The following is a 23,034-nucleotide window of genomic DNA, read 5'->3' as shown; positions in this document are numbered from 1 at the left end:
GGATCGATCTAGAGAAGTCAAAGGACTTCAAACCTTAGGGAAACAAAAAATAAATAAATGAATACACAATGTGCAAGGACATGAGTCAATCCCCTCCTAATATACAAGAGAACTTGCGTAAACAAGTGTACACTCTCACACACACATTGATAAACACAATCTTGTTTATATCCATAATACATGTACAGATGAATAGCTGGTTACAGACAACTCAAGGATGTCCTGATACCATATAAATAAAACTATAAAAATAAATCTTCTGCCTGGATGATTTTCTTTCAGTTCATCATTCTTTTAATCTCTTGTTGTAGCTTTCTTTGTCAGTTTCTTGTTCCCTAGAGCTCTATTCAGCCAGTTACAATGCAAACAACCTACTGCAATATGCGTCCATAATACCATAACCTGCCTCTTGATGTTTTCTCTGGGCTTTAAAACTAAACCAGATGATATTACACAAGCATCATTGACTTGCATGGCATTCTGAGGAGTCAGGATAATACCCACTATGTCTATGACAGTATTAGCAGAAGGGGAACTCTCTCTCCAGCATGCACACCTCATGGGACATGCTCCGCTTCATCTAAATGTGTCCGTGACAACATGAGGTTTAGCTATGAACTCATAAGTACCTACACAAATATAATCTGTACACACAACAACTCAGGAATAACACCAGGTATGTGCTACCAATACAACTTGCTGCATTGTTTGCAACCCTTTTGAAATATAAAACTCTTAAAATCCAATCCAATCCAATTTTTTTATTTATTCAAATGACAGTCTATAATCCACACATTCTCCAAACCACTTGTCCTATGTAGGATCATGGGGATGCCTATCCAAGCGTCTCAGACCAAAGGCAGAGAAACATCCTGGACACCCACTACACGCATTTAAAGTTACATCTACAGACAATTTAGTTCACTCCATGTCTTTAGATTGTGGGGGAAACTGGAGCCCTCGGAGGAAACCCATGAGCATGCAAACTTTACACAGAAAGACCATCTGACTTCCTGTTAACCACTAAGCCACTGTGCCACCCAAAGGAGTCATAGGAGCCCTCAAACCAAGGTCCCCACAAGATTTTTATGTGTCAGAGCAACCCACTTTGTACCACAGCTCCGACCAAGCTTAATATCATGACTGACTCCAGAATCTGGGAGTCACTTACCCTCCTCACGTTGCTGTCAGAGATGCCAGCGCCGTCTGGGTGTGTCCATTTGGATGCTTGCAGGCCCAGTCCAGGGTAGTTATGGGCTCCATTGGGGAAAGGAGGCCACAAGAGGGGATAGAGGCCAAGATGTGCCAAAGAAGCTGCACCAGTGGTCTGGCCCAGAAGAGACGAGTTACCAGGAAGGGCTAAAGGATGGTGAGGAAGTCCCAGGGCTCCGATACGAGGATGTCCAGCCAAGATTGCTGCAGATGGAGGCAGTGCAGGCAGGAGGGATGGAAGGAGGTGCGGGTGAGGGATGGTTGAGTGGGGTGTATTCAGGGAGCAGAGGGGAGGCTGGGAGTGGAGGGGAATGGGCGAGAGATGTGCAGGATGAGGGGAGGGACTCAGTAGCTTGCTGTGGGTGGAAGCAGGGGTAAGGCTGGGTGAGCTGGAGGAGGGAGATGGCGTCTTTAGGTGGTGTTTGGGGTTTGGGGGAGTGTGAGGGGGCTGGATGTAGGTAGGATGGGCCTCAAGCTCCGCCCTGACTAACGCAGGGTCTCTGTATATAGTGAAGGGATCCTTTCTGTCCACAATGAGGGGACCTTTGGTGGACTTGTCTGGAGTGGGAGTGCAATTAGGTGTACCGGGAGGCGAAAGTGTAGGGGTTCTGGATCGGTTTGGGGATGGAGAAGGGGCATGAGTCAGGACTGGAGTTGTGGAGCAGTTCACTTTCGGATTGGGTGCCATTTTAAGGCAGCTAAGAGTTCTATCCATCGATTTAGGCAGAGGAGTGTCCTCTTTCAACAGGCCCATCTCTAGAGATGCACCCTGCTTCTGTCTGGACATCTCCCATACAGTCTGAGCTTTAGATATGATTTCGGGAGAGGAGCAAGGACTGGCGTGCACACTACGCTTGTGGGTAGCTTCCAAAGAATTCACAGGTCCATATTCTGCATTCACAGCTGCTGGAGAACATCTCTGTTTAGAATCCACATCCTCCTTTTTGCTGCCAGGTTTGACAGGAGATCGAGTAGGTGCTACTCTTGGCTCCTCTTCTACTGTGACTGCAGTGTTATTGCTGGTGGTAATGGCCACAGAATGGGGAAATTCTGACCTCCTGACCTCTGATTGGTTAAACTCTGACCTCCTGGCCTCTGCGTGGGTGAACTCTGACCCTCTGACCTCTGAATCATTTGTTGACATCTCGTGCTCACCCTCCGCTCCTTCACACTCCTGAGGTGATGCATGTAGCAGCACACATGTGGTTTCAATGGAGACCAGCTGCTCACTCTCTTGGGATGCCAGCAGTGCAGACACAGCCTCTGAGTCCTCTCGAGATGCCCCCTCACTCCTGTCCTCTGTTTCTGTCATTCCTCCATCACCTTTCTCATCTGATTTTCCACCACTAACACCAGCAGCACACTCCTGTGCCTCTGTGTTACTGAATGCCCCATTGCAGGATGCACTAGGAGAATCGGATGGAGGAGTTTTTCTCAATTTCTGAGTCTCACTATCTCCTAAATGGCTGGGAGAAGGTTCCCCACCTTTATGGGAGGGGTGAACCTCACAGTCCAATGGCCTCTTTGAAGTGTAACGCTGTTTCAGCTGTTTCTTTGATCCTGAATCCGAGGATGAATCCTGCACTCTGCAGCTGGAATTTTCAGAATCGCTGTTCTCAGACAGGTCGGACACACTCCCTGCTTTCAACCTCTTCAATCTCTTTCTCTGCTTGTCATCTTTTTCCTCGTCTTCTTTCCTCCTTTTTCTCTCACCATTGCCGTTTTTGGATTTAGAAGAATCTAGGAATAAAAAAATATAACAAGATAAAGAATATTGACTTAGAAAAAGCTACACAGCTACATCTAAGATTCTCATTGACACTTTGATTAAAAAAAAGCACTCCGTATTAAGCTAATGCCATAAATATGAATCTAGCTAAATGTAATTTAACACAGATGGAGCTCTTAATATCATCATAATCATTATCCATGGCTACAGCTCACCTCTCCCCTCATCACTCCTCTTTTCATCCCTCATCTCTTCTTTTTCATCCTCTTCCATGCCGCAGTTCTGTGCGCTCGGCGCAGACTGCTGCTGCACTGGCCTTGAGCTACACACCTTCAGCACAGAGACAGAGTGTGTTTTAAACTAGAGGATGTATAAGCATTCTGCTGTAATGCATTTGGAAGTGTGTTAAAAGTCTCTACCTGGTCATTTGTTGTAGTGTTGTTTGATATGCTTTCTGTGCCCTGGAAGACAAAAACACAAACATTTACTTAGCTATCTATAAGTCAATACTAAAGCTAATTATTAATACTATTAACCCTAATCCAAACCCCTCACTGAGAACTCAGTGGTTCTCAAACTTTTTTTGGTCGTGCCCCCCCCCCCCCCCCCCTTTAGACCTTTAAAAAAATATTTCAGTGATGCTGATTTGTATGAATATTCACTGCTTGGCCAAATAAATAAAAAGTCGCTTTTTGGATTTAAATAGGCAAATGATTCTAGAAGAGTCTATAATTAGATCATTATTGCAGGGATTATTATGTTTCTTGCAAATTATATGTTTGGCAACAGTTCTTCTAACCCTAATTGATGAAATTGATGGAGTGTGTAGCTTTTAATTTCTTAAACAACCATAGGAAGATGACACATGCTTATATTCCAGGATGACAAATGTCAAGATGCATCAGGCTCAATTTGTAAAAGAATGGTTGGGAGGGAGCATGAAGAATTATTTGGAAAAAAATGTTAAGTTATTTCCATCAAGAGGTACATACATTTTTGGTCAAGATCTTGTATTGATAATGCAAGAGTCCAGCGCTCTGTAAAGTCTTTCAATGAATTTAATGTCTGGACCCAGAGGAGACAATACATGTGTGAAAATGATTCTTCATGCTCCTCACAACCATTCTTTCACAGTTTGAGCCTGATGCATCTTTACATTGTCATCCTGGAAAATGGCCATGATGTGTCTTCCTACATGGTTGTTTAAGAAATGAAAAGCTACACACTCCATCAGTTAGGGTTAGAAGAACTGTTGCCAAACAAATAACATGCTAGAAACATAATAATCACTGCAATAATGATCTAATCATAGACTCTTAAGTGTTTGCTGATTTAAATCCAAACAGTGACTTTTTTTGGCCGGGCAGTGAATAATCAGTGGCCGTAATGAGCTCTTTTGACGGCTCTCTTACAAGCTCAGCTTTTACAATTGCATCTTGTGATGCCATCCGCTGAAAAGGCGCTTTTCTACGGTGAGGATCTTCTATATCAGGCTTGTTCAGACGGTGCCAAGTCAGGTGTGTATTAGATAGAGGAGACATTCAAAATGTGCAATGGTGGGGTGTCCCCAGGACAGGTTTGAGAAGCACTGCTTTAGGGGACAATATTGTCACAAAGCTAGTATGTGAAAAAAAATTCTTCACTCACAAGAAAAATCCGATTGATCTTGGTGATATGCGATTTGCGTTTTGAGTGGTCTTCCATTAGCGAGGGGTGGGTGATATCATCTAGTAACACCATCTGAACCAGCGAAGGATCTACATTCACAATCTCTCGAACCTTTTGAAGATGAAAAAATAACCTTTATATAAAACATATTTTTACATTAAATACTATATGCAACATGATATATATGTGTGTTTATGTGGTCTCACCTGGTCAGCCATGACAGCTACAGTTCTGTTGTTCTGGTCGTGGTGTGTGATGATTCCAGGCAGCCACTGAGTTTTGGACTCCTGTCTGAACACTTTCACTCTAAGACCCTTTAGAGAACACGCACCTGTCGCACAATAGCAAATATCACACACACAGCAAACAACTAACATTGATTTTATAACACAATCTTAACTCTAATGCTTAAATCACCATTGAGAAAATCAAATCATGAAAACACTCATGAAATTCTAGTTCTTGAATGAATCAAATCCTTATTTATAAAATGGACAGCTCTAAAATCTGTTTGAATGAGCCATGTATATATTACAAATACAAATGTATACAAATAAATATTCAGCATTCATAATGCACCAGTACTTACTACAGTAAGGTTAACAAACTATATAACTTGGCAGAAGAATTGGTTATGATGATTATTATTAATAAAATAATAATTATTTATAAAACATTGGTGACTTATCCTATTTCTGTTTTGCTGTTACCATTGCTGTTAACATTATTTTCATTACTAAAAACACTGTAATGCATGTAATCTTGTGACTGTTTGCCAACTTACAAAATAAATGTTTTGGACTTTAAATTTTAATTGGATCAGTCACATTCAAAATGTGATGCACATGATTTAGATTCTATATGACCGTTGCAAATTAACAAACATTTCCTTTGCGTCTGATGCACTAAGATTCTAGTGACAAGCAATTTGTCTGTCCATATTAGACACGACAAGGCAACAAGCCACAAAAAAATCAATCACAAATCTCAGCCAATCAGAAGAGGGGGTGGGCAGGGTCTCTCTCAGCAAGCGCTGTCTCACACTCGCAGCAAAATGAGTATATACATAAGGTAACACTTTTTTTAAATAGTGTCCTTGTTACACGTTACATGTAGTTACTGTATTAATAACTATAAATTATGCATAATTACTTGCAACTAACCATAAACCAACCCTAACCCTATAGCAAGTACATGTAGTTAATTATTACTCGGTACTTAAGTGTAAAATTACACTGTAACACGGACACCTTAAAATAAAGTGTAATCCATTGTTAAAGGGGTGGTTGAATATGATTTCACTTTTCTAACTTTAGTTAGTGTGTAATGTTGCTGTTTGAGCATAAACAACATCTGCAAAGTTACGACACTCAAAGTTCAAACAAAGGGAGATATTTTCTTTTAAAGAAATGGCTTTTTAAGGACTACAACAGACGGCTGGTAGAGACTACACGACATTCCTCCCGGGTTAGTGACATCATGAACCCTAAAATATACATAAATCCCGCCCCCTCAACCCAATTTATAGATTATCAAGACAGAATATGCTAATCAATGACTAGAAGATAACTACACATCAGCTACATAAATTCACCAACTAACCATTCAGAAATGTTGTCTACATGTTGTCACTTCTTCTTGAGTCTCTCCATCTTTCTGACTTCGGTTTGAACATAAAAGGCTAAAAGGTTTTGAAATTTTCAGTGAATGTCTGTGAGAGGTAAAAGGACACAAGCTGTTGTAGCTCCGCCCTCTGTGCCGGGAGCAGCAGCTCATTTGCATTTAAAGGGACAGACACAAAAACGGTGCGTTTTTGCTCACCCTCAAAAAGTGACAACTTTAACATGCTATATAAAAATATCTGTGCGTGTGGTATTTTGAGCTAAAACTTCACATCACATACACACTCTGGGGACATTAAAGACATATTTTACATCTTGTGAAAAGGGCATTATACCAGCCCTTTAATATATATTCATTGACTATGCAAGTCAATTTTTTGTCTTGGAACACACGTTTGTTCACAGATTTCACAGTCCATGCTTGTTTCCTTTAATTTATTTTCCATATCTGAGGTTATCCACTGTTGCTTTCATTATGGCTATTACAGTAATGCACAATGATATTCAAACTATAATTAAACCCTTTTATGATTATACAACACACATAATCAGTACCTGTGATTATCATTGTCATTGGACACAGTTAGTATGTCTTTGTTCCCAGACAGAAATTGAAACCATTTAACAAAATAGAATCCCCTGTGTATTGTTGTATATCGCTGTCATTGTTGATTAGGACAAACACTCTGATTAACTTGGAAAAATATACCTTTTATTGCATGTCACGGCCTCTGGAGTTGGGCAAATTTACTTAATAACAATTGTTTATTTTGATTATGATTTTTATTTTGATTGATTATGACATATAAACTCTCAAAAAGGAGTCTTTTTCTAACGTTTTGCAGGATTTTTCTAACACATTGCTCTGCCTCATATTGTGCCTAAAGAAATCATCGTAACGGTCTCACGAGGTGTACACCTTTATTTGAATCTAGACACTGACGAAGATACTGTAAATATGTAAAATCCTCTGCGCACAAGCAAACATAATTCACTTAGCAAAGATGTTGGACAGTAAGGCTTCAAACAGTCGACTCTGATTTACTCAAACATCCTTATCAATCGCTAACTAACTGAACAGATACCGAGAACAAACCAAATCACAGGATCTCCACACGGATCAACATTACAAGGGAAAGCGGAGAGAATGTAGGCTGGAATACCTTGCTGAAGAATGTTCTGGAATTGGTTCTGTTTGAGCCAGGCCTGGACCTGTTCCTGCAGAGACGGATCATCTCTCACAACTGGATTTCCATCGCCCACTTCATCCTTTAACAGCAAAACAACACAGCATGAGACAAGTTCTGGTTTTCTTTCCTTTTTCTGAGGAGTGCTAAAGATTTTATCTGCTATGATCATACTGAAAGCTCCAGAAGAAAAGATGAAGATGAAGGAAAGCAACAGTTGCACACCAGACAGCTTCAGATGGGGGAGGGATGACAGCGAGAGAGCGCACACACACACACACACACACACACACACGGTATTACTCATCCATGCACACAATAGACACACCTCCTCACTGTACACACACACACACACACACACACACACACACACACAAGACTGGAAATTACGTAACGGTAATGTAGAGCAGATATTTAAGCTGACCTCCTGCTGAACTCCCAAAACCTCTGCCTGTTACACACACAAAGCACATAAATATAGGAAACACAGAGGCTAGATATTTCCAAAAAATATTCCATCACACATTTCTCTCTTTCTGTCACTTGAAAACACACTCGCAAACACAAACACTCTCTATTCGTCTGGAATGTACATTTAATTGTTTTTTTTCCAGGTTTATATCTTGCTCTCCAGTAAGTCAAACTTGTTTTGTTTTGTTCATAATGCTATAAGCTGCTTAATATATGTGTGCAAAGAGAAAGAAAAGAAAATGATTGTTGTTACTAATTAATAAATATTAATGAATAAGTTTAATAAATAATATATAATATAAATAATCATTATTAATCTTTAAAATGATTATTATTGATGATTAATAAATATACTATATATATAAATATTAATCAATGCCATTAATAAGTAACAACATTTATTATATATAAAACATTATGTAATTAGTATTTATTGCATATATTATTTATCATTAATAACTTGCATTTTCTTAATTTAAAAAATAATTATTACAACTATTATTTTATTTTATTTTTATGTCCTATAATGTTAATTAAAACTTAACGAATTAAACAAAGCATTTTGTATTACGCACAGACAATAATGAGTGGACTAGTTGCATGCATAGATTTGTGTGTGTGTGTGTGTGTTTGTGTGTGCGTGCGTGTGTGTGTGTGTGTTTGAAGAAGCAGTCAAATCCAATCACAGTTATCAGCGCTCTCTCTTTCTCTTCCTTTCTGTCCATCAGTCTTCATCTGGCTAGTCTAATCCCTCAGTCCAATTTCTCCTGTGTGACTCATATAACAGCTGACCCCAGAGTCTGCTCTGCATCATCATCTTCCCTCTCTCTCTCTCTCTCTCTCTCTCTCAAACGCACACACACACACACGCACACAGAGACGCACACACTTACAGAGGCTCAGGTGCAGAGAACAGAAATCATTCACAGCAAAAGTGTGAACTGTTTAAAGTGACAGTGAAACAGCCAAACTAAAGAAACAAATGATATCACTGAGTGTGCCGTTAATCCAGCATGACACATTTATCAATGTGTGACAGAAACTGCTCTTGATTTTAGAGATGCACAGCAAACCATATTTGATATCGGCCTATACCAGCATTTTTTGCAATTATCTGGATCGCTCGATAAAGATGGCAGAAAATACCAGGTACTATTTTATGTTTAGATACTCTGTTTCTATGCCATGCCAAGGGGTTGAATCATGAGAAAACACATTTTCCTTGACCTCTTACAATGGAGTTAAAAGATCACAATATCAGTATTCATACAGTTTTTTTTATTGTTATTACTGGCCATCATAAAGGTTACTAGTTTTAACATGAATGTAATTATTTGCTTCTGATATCAGCCAATTAAGCGATACCACATGAGTAAAGGCCCATTCACACCAAGAATGAACTGTATTGATAACGGCACTGAAAAATTATATCGTTGGAATCAAATTCAGAGCAATTTTTTTCCAACTGATGAATAATAAAAACATTGACAGCCAATCAAAATCCATCCTACTTTAAAGAGCTCGAGCATTTAAAGCGGCAAAACTGCAGTGCGCTTGCAGTAAACAGTCTGGATGCTAATATAGTTATTGTCATAGTTATCTTTATAGTTATTGTTCTTGGTGTGAACGGGCTTTAAGAGCGCTGTTGTACTTGTACAGCACAACAGATTTGGTTGAAGATGAAGATGAAGGAAAGCAACAGTTGCACGCAGACAGCTTCAGATGGGGGAGGGATGACAGCGAGAGAGAGCGCACACACACACACACACACACACACAGTATCAAACAGTTCCATGAACAAGTTAATATCAAGTAATTGACATTCCCATGTACAATATAGCCAGCTTTTGTCTCTATTTTTGATCCATCAATGAAATTCTATGTAGGGAACAAGTGGAGTGTTAACATTTATGCTATTTCAACTCAATTCAATTAAATACATGCAAATGTTATGCCACACATATAATCACATATACATTTAGGTCTTAAGTGAATGCAAGAAGCCGAGAGAAAATCAGATGTGTATCAATATATATTTGATTAGGTCCCTTTTGTTCATTCACTGCTCTTGACTGGATCACTTCAGTCGGTTTAATAAGAATCATTGTATATTTAATTCATACAGTGAAGACTATTTTACTGTATATTTGATTACTTTTCAATTTACTACTTTTCAATGTACTAGACTATGAATACGACTGTTAGACTGATAATCTTAAAGCACTGTTTAGTTCATTTGTATCTGAGTTTTAATTGTATTGTATATCCTTTTGCTTGTAATTAGTTTATTTGTTCTTATTTTATTACTGATTGTTTATTTTCTGCCATTGATTGCTTGAAAACTTTTCATATTAGTTTGGCTAGTATTAGTTTTTGCTGTCATATCACAATTAGTCACAATTAGTTTCTTGGAAATCGTAACAACCAAAGTCAGAAATGAACTGTTCCATTCAGGGAAGTTTTGATTTTATATATGTAATATATATCTTTTACCTTTTGAGGGAACTATATTTTAAAATTACCTTATTAAATGCATCTGTGTTGTATTTTATGTTACTTAAATTTAACCAGACCCAAGCCCACCTTAATTTCAGAACCTGGTAATAACTTTATTTCCAGCAAAAATAACCACACTGATATACAGTATATCTATCGTAATGACCAATAAAAATTACTCATATACTCATATTAGATTTTGGTCACCGAAACATTAACAAGACCTCACCGCAGTAGGGCAAATAAAGCTGCTGCTGCCCAGCTGTGTAGGTGTGATCCACGCGTGTGTGTTTAAAGGGTTCTAATAATATCAGAGTGTGTGTGTGTGTGTGTGTGTGTGTGTGTGTGTGTGTGCGCGAGCGGCCATCTCTGATTACTATCTGCCCTTGCATAGCAAACATAAGGTGGTGTGTGCGTAAGAGAACAGACTGCATGAGAGAGGGAATGAGAGAGAAGGAGAGCAGGACTGAGAGAGAGAGAGGGAGAGTGAGTGTGTGTGTGTGTGTGTGTGTGTGTGTGTGTATTACTCATCCGTGCTTCAGTTCTCAGGACGAAGGGAAGACATGATTTATTCATTTACCCACAGGCAGGTTTTGATCTCTCTCTCTCTCTCTCTCTCTCTCTCTCTCTCGCTCTCTCTCTCTCTCTGACTGTCTTTCTTGTCTTGCTCACACAAACATACACAGTCTCTCTCTCTCCCGCTGTTTCTGTGCCTCGCTCACCTCACTTGCACTCTATTTCTCTCTTTGACAAACACACGCACACACACACACACACAGCTCTGCTTCACTGGCCTTTAGGAGGAGGGGAAGGGGGGCAGTGAATGGAGGAGGAATGAGAGAGGAGATAATAAGACGGGGGGATGAGGGAGGTGTGATTGGAGAGAGCGTTATGTGGGCAGGATGAAGGGCAAATTGAGCTAATGATGATGGTAAGGTTAATTAGTGTTAATTAGCGTGTTACAGAGCGGCTTCCTTTGATTGGTGGGCTGGTTTTCCTGCTTTTAAAGTTCTCTAAACAATCTTAAATTCACTCACTCCATCATTTAAGACAAACACACACACAGTCTGAAAATAAAAGTGTCTCCCTCATACATAAGGAACACACAAACTACACAATCACAACCTCATTAACTCCCAAACATACTCACTCACACACACACACACACACACACAAACAAACAACCTGAGCACACACACCTAAGCTGACCTAAACACGAGAAATGAGATGAAGGCATGAGTACAGTGAAACACAGTGGCTCAAAGACACTAAAGAGTATAAGTGACGCACCACAGGACAGAATGAACATGATGTACAGAAAATTCGATTTATTATAAATGCATTTTATTTATTTTGTTTATTCTTTATCTAATTTAACAGTACATATGGATATTTTAACTACTAATAGTGTGTAACTGCGAAGGCTGTGGTGATGACAGCCACTTTCTTCAAAAGAGCATGAAATTATCTCCATTTACGGTATTAGAATTGAACCCTGGTCTTGAATATTTCAGGTAAAATACAAGTTGTAGCTCACACAGTAAAGCATGGCTGTCACAATGCCAAGGTCAAGAGCTTGACTCATAGAAAATGCATAAACTGATGTTGAACATGCAGGCTCTAAATATGTAGTAAATATGATGAAAGCCTGTAAATACATCCTATGGAGCTTTAAAATGAGTTTTAACAATTAACCCTTAGACACAGAAAAAAACTAAATCAAGCACTAATACAAACCCAACAGCACCAAACTAAATTCATGGCTGCTATGGACATAGTTCTGTTTTAGAAACTAAAATGTCGGCAGCCACAACTTTGATTTGAGGTTTAGTGGTTTAATTCCAGTTTCAATCAAAGTTCCGTTTGATCATTTTCTCCACACTGTCGTTTCTACGCTCTGAGAGAGAGAGAGAGAGAGAGAGAGAGAGAGAGAGAGAGAGAGAGAGAGAGAGAGAGAGAGAGAGAGGGAGAGAGAGAGAGAGAGAGAGAGAGAGAGAGGGAGAGAGAGAGAGAGAGAGAGAGAGAGGGAGAGAGAGAGAGAGAGAGAGAGAGAGGGATGGGCTGATAGAGTCATATGAAGAGAGAGATGACCTCAGTCTAACACACAGCCCAAGCATCACCACGGCAACATGTGCAAGAGAGACATCGGGCTGATCCAACTATTGCATCAGGAAGAGAGATGGGGGGGGGGGCAGACATACAGACAGATTATTGAAAAGGATGAGCACAGTGTGTTTGTGTAGCATGTACAGAGAAAGATCATAACTCTAGTGCAGAAAGCAGGACGAGAACAAACAACCTCGTGCTCCTTATGGCGAGAACAACCACACACACACACACACACACACACACAGAGATACAGAGGGTTAGAAATAGATGATGTAAATTTGAGAGAAGAAAGAGGGAGAGGGAGAAGTGCATGTTATGAGAGAAGAGAGACAGAAAGACTTGATTGAGAGGGACAGAGAGAGAGAGAGAGAGAGAGGTGTAGAGGGAGAGTGATGAAGTAGATGAGATAATGACAAACAGAGGAGAGTGAGTGAGTGAGTGAGTGAGTGATTGAGTGAGTGAGTGAGTGAGGATAGAGGCGCAGACCGACACACACAGAAAGAGTGCTCATAAAAATCAATGCAGGAGTCTGAAGACCTGTCCTTCAGTAAGAGAAGAACTGAGAGCACTAGATCAGACGCAGACAGACAGAGAGAGGTGCACTTTCCTCTTCAGAAAGCCTGAATTACATCACTGTCAAATGGATAGAAATATCTACAAGGCATTTTAAGTTGTCTCGTGCTGTGTTGACACAGCAGCAATTCTTCAACCAATGGTGTGTGTTTGGGGCGAGATTCTCTGATCAATAGCCGATGGTGGAGGCATATAAAAACCTGTTTGAAAACAATCATTTTTTCTAACTGTAACGCAAAAAATACAAACTTTAATTATTGAATGAGAGCATCATGTTGTTGTCCATATTATAATATTGGTGTGAACACATTGTACATGAAATCATAATTGATCCTATTTAGTTTCTTAATAAATATCTCCAAAATGGTTGCGAATGATTAGTGCATGATATATATATATATATATATATATATATATATATATATATATATATATATATATATATTATATATATATATATACACATACATACATACATACACACACACACACACACACACATATATACATACACACACACACATAACCAATACCAATAACATGATAATTTAACATCCATCCCATCAAACCCCAATGAATAAAATTATTGATACACATACTCTACAGAAGATGTGGCTTATATCAATAACCAATAATTAGTTTTATGACAACTAATAACTGATATGGTTATGATCTAAATCTATTCTGCTTTGTCCTTTTTCCAATGTTCACACTAACACTTCAATTTAGAGTATAAAAGTTGGATAAAAGATCTGAATTCTATTGATCTATTGAGTGTAATAATCAATAGAGTACAGTGGAATACAGCGGTAATGAACAGAACATGGTCGAATAGAGTGGGATGGAATACAGTAGAATAGAACAGAATAGAACTAGAGTGGAGTACAGAAGAAGAGAATAGAACAGAGTAGAGTATAGCATAGTGTAATAGAACTGAATAGTATTTAACAATATAATAACACAGGGGAGAATGAAGCACAGTAGAATAAAACAACAGAAGAGTGTAATGTACAGTAGAAATGGAGAATAGCACAATAGAATAAAGTTCAGAGTGGAATACAGTAGCATAGAACAGTGCAGAATAGAATAGAGGAGTAAAAGTGGATAGGGTAATGTTGGATAATATTATAATCCTGAAATCTGGTATAAAAAAGTGCACCATTTAAATTTGTAAAAATAAGCCACAATATTGAATGTTGTTTCCAATATACTGATTCTAATAATAGAATAATACAGATTTTCATATACAGAGACTTTTTCACTCATAAATGAATCACATCACAAAAGCTAAAGGCTGTTTCATATTGTGCATGCAAGTAATGGTTTATTTAGAAACTTTTTTTATTATATTGTTTTCTCTGTTACCACAATCATTACAAATTGGTGGGCTAGTTTTTTTTCCTTCTTCTTTTTTCACTATATTTAAAGCTTTATTTAAGCAAGAGAGTCAATAAGAATTGAAGAGTAAATGAATTGAATGAAATGAAAACTGAATCAGATAAAGAAGCCAAAGGTGAGAGAGAAAATGAAAACTGAAAAAGAGCTAAAATATTGTGAATGTGTGAAACAGAGATGGAAACTTTTTTTATACAGATATACAGAGTGAAGACTGTTTGCGTGTGTGTGTGTGTGTGTGTGTGTGTTTGTATGTGTGTGTGTGCTTGTTTGTGTGTGTGTGTATGTACGTGTGCGTGTGTGTGTCTGTGCTTGTGTGTTTGTGTGTGTGTGTGTGTGTTTGTATGTCTGTGTGTACGTGTGTTTGTGTGTACGTGTGTGTGTGTGTGTGTGTTCTCTATGTTATAGGGACTAAATGTCCCACAAGAATAGTAAAACCTGAAAGTTTTGACATTGTGGAGACAAATTTCCGGTCCCCATGAGAAAAAACAGCTTCTAATTCATATTAAATTATATATTTCTTAACATGTAAGAAAGCACAATGTTTTCTGTAAGGGTTCTGTTTAGGGTTGGGGGATAGAATGTACAGTTTGTTTACAGTATAGTTTGTACAGTGTAAAAATCATTATTTCTATGGAGACTTTTCTAAAACACCAAATGTGTGTGTGTGTGTGTGTGCGTTTAGATTGAGGGTGGCTGACTCACAACCCAGTGTCTTTCTCACCACAGCCTCAAAAGGAAAGTTGTTCCACAGAGCCTAATGGAAACCACTCTGTCTGCTTTTCCTTCAGTAAACCTCTCCCCCTTCACTCACTTACTTCAGTCCATCTCTGTCATACATAAGAACACACACTCACTCACACAGGCAAACACACTGTTTGGAGCTTCCTAAAAACAGCTGCACTGTTCCCATTTCAGCTTAACAGGTCAACAGTGCTTAACCCTTCCCTCTACACACACACACACACACACAATCCTCTCATTACTCGTCCACTCACATACTTTCTCACACACACACACACACACTCACACATCCTCTCATTACTCGTCCACTCACATACTTTCTCACACACACACACAAAACCCTTAACGTGCTAAGTAAAAACACAGCTTTGAGTTGTCAAGGAAACAGCAATAAATACACAGTCCTCCATCCATGCTCCATTTTCCCTGATAGATCTCTCTCACTCTTTCTCTCCACCTTTATCTCGTTCTGTCTCTGTCCTTCTCTCTCTCTCTCTCTCTCTCTCTCTCTCTCTCTCTCTCTCTCTCTCTCTCTCTCTCTCTCTCTGCTCAGTAATTTACTCACGTCTCAGAGCTCAACATTCAGAGCTGTGGGTAATAGTGCAGTGGAGACTGAGAGAAACACAGTATAGTAAGTAGAGCAAAGAGTAAAGTTGAACGTGTACGTGTGCTTGTGTGTGTGTGTTTGTGTGTACGTGTGTTTGTGTGTACGTGTGCTTGTGTGTGTGTGTTTGTTTGTGTGTGTGTTTGTATGTGTGTGTGTTTGTATGTGTGTGTGTTTGTATGTCTGTGTGTTTGTGTGTACGTGTGCTTGTGTGTTTGTATGTGTTTGTTTGTGTGTGTGTGTGTGTGTGTGTGTATTTGTTTGTATGTATGTGTATGCTTGTATGTTTGTGTGTACATGTGCTTGTGAGTGTGTGTGTGTTTTATTTAGTATTCACAGTATTTAGTCCTGTGAATTCGGACATACTATTTTTCGCCTACTATATAGTAGGAAAGTATGCGATTTAGTATGCAGCCCTAGTTTCATTACTGAATGAATCAGTGTTTTTGAACAAAACTCAAATTAATGATTCAATGACACATACATTTTTAACAGTCACTTGCCGCCACCTAGTGGCAAAACAATGCAATCGATACAATCGTTATTTGAAGCCCCATGTTACTTTCAAAAGGGGATTTGCTCTATTTTGATCGCTACTGTAGACATCAGTGTTTATATCTGAACTATAAAGTTTTATTCCCACTTCTGTGATGGTTTGAATAATTGTAAGACAGAAATAACGATAATGTGTGACTGTTACAAAGACTGTTTGTGAAGCTGTTTCATACCTAAACATGAAAACTGCAGCAGTCAAACACAGATCTGAACGCTCCGGCTTGGTTTGTCAAAGGTTTAATAGCCGAATCGTTGTCTTTTAGGAATGAGATCATGTGGGTGTTTGAGATCGGGATCTTTTAACGATTAATCGCGCAGCTCTAATTCAGACCACATCAGTGTCATGTGCCAGCGCTTTATCCAGACATTCTCTAATGCTTTCCCTCCCTCTCCCTTGCGTTTCTTTCTCACAGCCTCACAGTTCCCCTTCCACACACACACACACACACACACACACACACACAGAGATGAAAGAGAGGGTGTCTCTCTTTTATCATCCATCCACAGGCATCAGAGACTGGAAGTGATGAAATGATGCAGTGGTGTGTGAGTGTGTGTGTGTGTGTGTGTGTGTGTGTGTGTGTGTGTGTGTGTGTGTGTGTGTGTTTCTTCACATCTCACAGTGAAAGTAAACAGTTTTACGCAGAGGACTACAGTCCTGTGTCACCGTGTCTTCTCCTGCACTAAATGATATGATTGCTCCGTGTGATTATGATAAACAAACACAGCCTGCGGTATTTAAAGAAGGAGGAGCATGTGCTAATTACACACCCTTTACAAAAACACACACTCATACACTGATGAAATCACTATGAGAATACTCTCTAAAACACACACAATCTAAACTTAACATGCATTACACACTACAACATGTATTTAACCCTTCAGCATGCCCTGCAACTATCACATCCAACATTAAAGCTTATATTGGACTGAACAAACTAAGACATTCTTAAGGTTAAGGTTGCAGGAAAATATTAAACGTTGCTTCTTTGTTTCCTAAACTCTGCAAAGCTGATGTAGTCTCTATATTTAACTTTGTGGGAAAACTCTTGATCATGTTCTTTCAATGGTGGGTTTGTCTTTACCAGTGCTCCCCTTATTCTTTCAATTAAACCAATGTAAGAGTATTTTAAATGTCATTTAGTGATTTTTTGTATATTGGCAACTGATCAACATATAGTGGTGACCCTGGACCACAAAACCACTCACATGGGTCAGTTTTAAATTGAGATGTATGCATCATCTGAATAAATAAGCTTCAGAGAACACCCTCTGAAGACTTCAATGACAAGCCTTAGTTTCAATACTGCGCTGTCTGTTCTGTGAGAGTTTAATCATTTATTTAGAAATATTATTATAGAAATCTACATTCCTGTGTTTACATCGCAATGCTATTTTCCAACAGTACTTCCCCTGGAAAGCTACATTAAATTGACTTTCAGCCGGTTTTGTGAATATAAATCTCATTACGCAACAAGTTTTATCACTTTTTTTCCATTGCCGTGAGATGAAACGATAATTTGCAATTAAACAGACAGTCTGGGACATGCATTTCTACAGGCACTTTCACAAACACTCACCAATGCTACAAACACAGACTAATTAAACCAGTAATGACTGGGAAATGTCATCATATATCACACTTTAATGAGGAGGTCTGAGAAAGCAGTGACACAAATCTCATCTTTAGCAGAGACACTGGACACACAGGTTTATTAACTATGATGGTGTTGACGTTAAATAAAATTCACTCTATTATTTTTTTCAGCATAAACTGTTGGGAGATTAGAAAAGGCTAAAAATGCTCTCTAAAATATAGCTGTACATATCATTATATTTTCAATCAATCAATCAATCATTCATGTCATAAAAGCCTTTATGTCTAAGTAGATCAATAGCTCACATGTCCCAGAATTCCAGTCACCCAAAAAGACAATGACTTGCCCTAAAGGAAAGCTTCTTTAAAAACTTAACAAAAGTTTTTATATGTAGTGGCCTGTAATTTAATCACATTGTGATACAATGAATGCCAGTCATACATACATACAAATGCAATAACAAAACAGCCCCTCCATACACACACACACACACACACACACACGTTTATAATACAACTTGCGCACACACCTCGAATGGCTGGAGCTCCTCCTTTTCGGTGTAGAACTCCAGCTGTCTGTCAGAGATGAACTCCACCACCGACAAGCCTCCCACGCATGACTGACCAATCAGAGGCTGGAATCTCTGTAAAGCAAAATATCACATCCAATCAGTCTACTTGCAAACAAGGAGTTCACCAAGGGCTTGAACTCATGTGTGTTCATCATTTGAAACATCATTTTTAAACAAGTTTTAAAATATATATTTCTAAGTAAAAATTATTTTTTAGAAATATCATGAATTATTTAATTCATACATTTTAGTAGGTTTTTTGGGAGTCACATTTCACAAAAAGAGTCAAATTATCTGATATTTCAAGAGCTTTTATACTTTCCACACAGTCGTAGGGGTCTTCCCTATGATATAATTTCCTGTTTGATCTTTTTTATGCTTGTTTGTGCATTTGGACCATTGGACTTATTTGGTTGCACCATGTGAGGTTAATCAATAAGGTCTATTTAATTATTAAGATTTTTTTCTTTACTTAAGCTTTTTTCTTTAGTATGATATCAGGATAGTAGTATCAGTATCACCCTGACACCACCACGTAAAAAAAAAAAAAAAATAGAAATGAATTTTAAATCAGAAATTAACAACAAAAACTTCAATAAGAAATAAGTGTCATGTCACTGACCTATGCGCTAAATAGTGGTAAGCTGGTAAATTACATACAATAAGCATGTTGAACAATATCTTCTACGAGAAATAAGTGCTGCTCTTTTGAACCTTTTAATCATCAAACAATCTAGAAAAAAAAATGTATAACGTTTCCACAAAAATATTAAGCAGTAAAACTGTTTTCAATTGTGATGATAAGAAGAAATGTTTCTTGAGCAACAAATCAGCATTAGAATGATTTCTGAAGGATCATGTGACACTGAAGTGAAGACTGAAGTAATGATGCTGAAAATTCAGCTTTGCATCACAGGAATAAATTACATTTTAAAATATGCTACAATAAAAAAAAAAAACTATTATTTTATTATTATTTTCTTTATTATGGTCTCAGGACAGTTGTATCACCCTGACTCCTCCACTCAAAATAAAAAATAAATAAAATGAATTTTAAATAAAACAATTCAACAACAAAAACAAAATTAAAAAGTCATGCGCATAAGTTAAAGTAAGCAACGCTACATACTGCAAAATTGACCAGTGTGTATGTGAGCAAATATCTTGTGAGAATTCAGTTAAACTCTCATTGATCAAGTCATATTCTCAATGCATGGTTTCTATTTATATAAATACTAGGCCAGCACACTCAAAGTTTCCATGTCTGGCTGCCTGGGGTGTGTGTGTGTGTGTGTGTGTGTGTGTGTGTGTGTGTGTGTGTGTGTGTGTGTGTGTGTGTGTGTGTGTGTGTGTGTGTGTGTGTTCGTTCATGTAAGTCAATGCATATTATGCAACACAACAATTTTCATGTCTCTGCAGAATGCTGAAGTGAAATCTAATCTAAATATGGCCACAGTGTTATGGGATGTGCATATGTGTGTGGGTCAGGTTTTGCTTACATTGTGGGGATCAAATGTCCAGCCAGCGTGGATGACTTAAACATAATAAATGTCCTAATGAAAATGCAAAATAGTTGAGGATAAGGTTTATGTACAAAAGATAGAAAACATCATTAGCTCAGTATAAAAACAACAGATGTCCATGGAAAGTCCCCAAAATTAGAAAAAAAATAATGTTTTTTTGCAGATGCATGTGATGACTTCTGAGGAGCCAAACATCATTCAACCAAAACCACAATTCACTTTGTACTGTGTGTGTGTGTGCCAGTCTGACTATGTGTGTGAGTGTGTGTGTGTGTGTGTGTGAGAGAGAGAGACTCATAAACCAAGAGCTTGGAGGGTAAGGGGACAAACAGAACGTGTGTGAGCTATTTTTAGACACTCTGCACTCACATACACTCTGTCGCACACACCCCACAGTTACACACGTTTACCGCACTGTGGTTTGAGACTCTGTTCTGTCAGTGAGGCATACAGAGAGAAAGGACAAACAGTCAGGACAAACATTCTTCAGCAGAAACAGCATAACGACTTCATTAAGACACAAATCTGTGCACAATAAACACATTTAATGCATGCGCTCACTAACAGCTAAACTACTCCAATTCTGCTTCTAGAAATATATTAATAAATAGACTAATTTAAATTACTATACACAACAGAATCCAAGGTAAAGTGCTCGACCAGATTGATAATTGGCTATTTTGTGACTGTCAACATTAGCCAGTTATTGGTCAGGCAGAAATAATCAACATTCACACATTATTTTTACACTTACGTTCACAAGTTTTTGGTCAGTAAGACTTTTTATAGAAATTATTAATACTTTTTCCCCCAGAAAGGACATTTTATCCAAAGTGACAGTAAAGACATTTATAACTCATAGTAAGAAATGTTTCTTAAGCAGAAAATCAGCATATTAGAGTGATTTCTGAAGGATCATGTGACACTGAAGACTGGAGTTATGATGCTGAAAACACAGGAATAAACATTTTAAAATATATTATGATAGAAAACTAAAATTGTAACAATATTTCACAATATTACTGTTTTACTGTGTTTTTAATCAAATAAATGCAGCCTTGAGCACTTTTCAAAACATAAAAAAAATCTTACAACCCTAAACTTTTAAGTATTGTCAAATACATGTTAATTTAATTTCAGCTATTTTAAGTATTGTATGTCACATTTCCCATCATTAATTTAAATATTTGTAATATATCAGCATATATTGCCAGTATATTGTCCTTCATCCGCTCTTTGCAGCAGATATCATCAGTGTTGGCTATTAAAAATCCCTATTGGTTGATCGCTATCGGAAATCATTAATGTCTTGTGTAAGGTGTCCATGCGAGAATAAACCAGTGTCTGGAGTGTGATATTACAAAGGCTGCGGTAAGCCATAAAACAAAGTCAATTGAATGTAGTCTAATCATAAACTTAAATGAGATCCACACTCCACCTTCAGTGCATGCATGTCTGTTTAATAACTCACACACCATTTCCTATCATGCTGGGAAGCCGGAACTTTCCATTGACTATCATTTTCATAGTGAACTACTGATATTTTCTAGCCTAACCCTAAACGTACTCACAGAAACCCTTTCTGCAGACAATATGCCCGCCCCGATACCATACTTGCAGTCTTTGAACCTTGTCTAAACGTATTTCCTATATTTGGCCTAAATGTATGTAGAACTTTTGATGACCTGATGGGACACACTTGCAACAGTGTGTTGTAAAAATGCAAGTAAAGATCTTAATTTACACATTTTGATACGCATTTTAAAATAGACTTCTAAATGTCCAGTAGTTCCTATGTAACAGGCAACACAATTTAATTGTGGTGCTTCTAATTAAGTGATAAAGGCAGTTGCAAAAGTTTTACAAAATACAGCTAAATCATCTCTGCACCATCATAATGTGCAACACTTTGTTTTAATGCCAAATTAGGTGTAATATCTAAATAAATTTAACTTACTAAAAAAATTTCATCATTTACTCACCCTCATGTCGTTCCAAAACCAGTAAGGTTTTCTTCTGCAAAACACATGATATTTTGAAGAATGTTGGAAACCAAACAGTTTTGGTGACCATTAACTTTGATTGTATAGACGACCACTGAGACGTTTCTCAAAATATCACCTTAAATGTTCCACAGAAGAAAGAAAACAATACAGGTTTGGAACGGCATGAGAGTGAGTAAATGATGACAGAATTAAAATTTTCGGGTGAACTATCGCTTTTAGTTTTAGTTAGGAGAAATGAAGTTGCAGTTGCGAGAAATAAAGTCGCAATTAGGTGAAAAAAGCTGATATTTTGAGAAATGGAGTAACAATTCTGGAAAACTAGGTTACCCTCTTATTTTTTTAACTCTGTGGAAGAAACTAGCTTCCATAAGTGTGTTTATAAAGCCATTTTGATTTCAGGTTTTACTGTCCTTGCGTAATCAAACCCTGAACCACACACATCACATTCAACACAAGATCAAAATCTGGACCACAAAAGCGCATGTGATCAAACATTTGAAGCCTCATTTACAATGATCACACACACACACGCACACACACACACAACTACTTTCCCCTCTCCCTCTGTCCTTTCATTTCTCTCTCTCACTCCAACAATCTAGGTCACACACCTGCTGAAGCGCGGCCATACACCCTCACTCTTGGCAGAGCACACAGTGTTGCCATGGTTTTAGTGTGTGTGTGTGTGTGTGTGTGTGTGTGTGGAACATTAAGACTTCATTAAGCCTTTAAAGCTGCTTGGGTCTGTCTCTACACATGCTTTGAGGGACTGAGAGTGTTTGTGTTTGTGTGTGTGTGTGTGTGTGTAAGGGAATGCATGAGCGGCTATATTCGCATTTGAGACCATTTATATTTTGTGTGAAGAAGGATGTGTGTATGTAATTAGAAATGTCTGCTTAGCACAAAGCCACATTTAGGAATACTTAATAAAACAGGTCAGAGTGCATGCATGTATGCATATGCGCACA

At 38.1% G+C, this 23,034-nt stretch overlaps 1 protein-coding gene across 1 annotated transcript in view; it reads right to left on the bottom strand.

Moving 5' to 3' along the window:
* Nucleotides 1–23,034, bottom strand: part of jmjd1ca (jumonji domain containing 1Ca) — a 78,394-nt gene that overhangs the window by 13,194 nt on the left and 42,166 nt on the right. The window contains exons 3-9 of the mRNA XM_084097430.1: nt 18,496–18,609; nt 7,395–7,500; nt 4,816–4,940; nt 4,589–4,720; nt 3,361–3,402; nt 3,157–3,271; nt 1,172–2,952 (exon numbers count right to left, since the gene is read on the bottom strand). Of these exons, the coding sequence (XP_083953556.1) occupies nt 1,172–2,952; nt 3,157–3,271; nt 3,361–3,402; nt 4,589–4,720; nt 4,816–4,940; nt 7,395–7,500; nt 18,496–18,609 (2,415 nt within the window). The remainder of the gene's footprint in view (nt 1–1,171; nt 2,953–3,156; nt 3,272–3,360; nt 3,403–4,588; nt 4,721–4,815; nt 4,941–7,394; nt 7,501–18,495; nt 18,610–23,034) is intronic.

The sequence above is a fragment of the Abramis brama genome, assembly GCF_963993115.1.
Source record: "Abramis brama genome assembly, chromosome: 21".
Lineage (NCBI taxonomy): Eukaryota > Metazoa > Chordata > Actinopteri > Cypriniformes > Leuciscidae > Abramis > Abramis brama.
The sequence above is the reverse complement of the archived record's forward strand: the minus strand, read 5'-3'. Positions and strand labels throughout refer to the sequence as shown.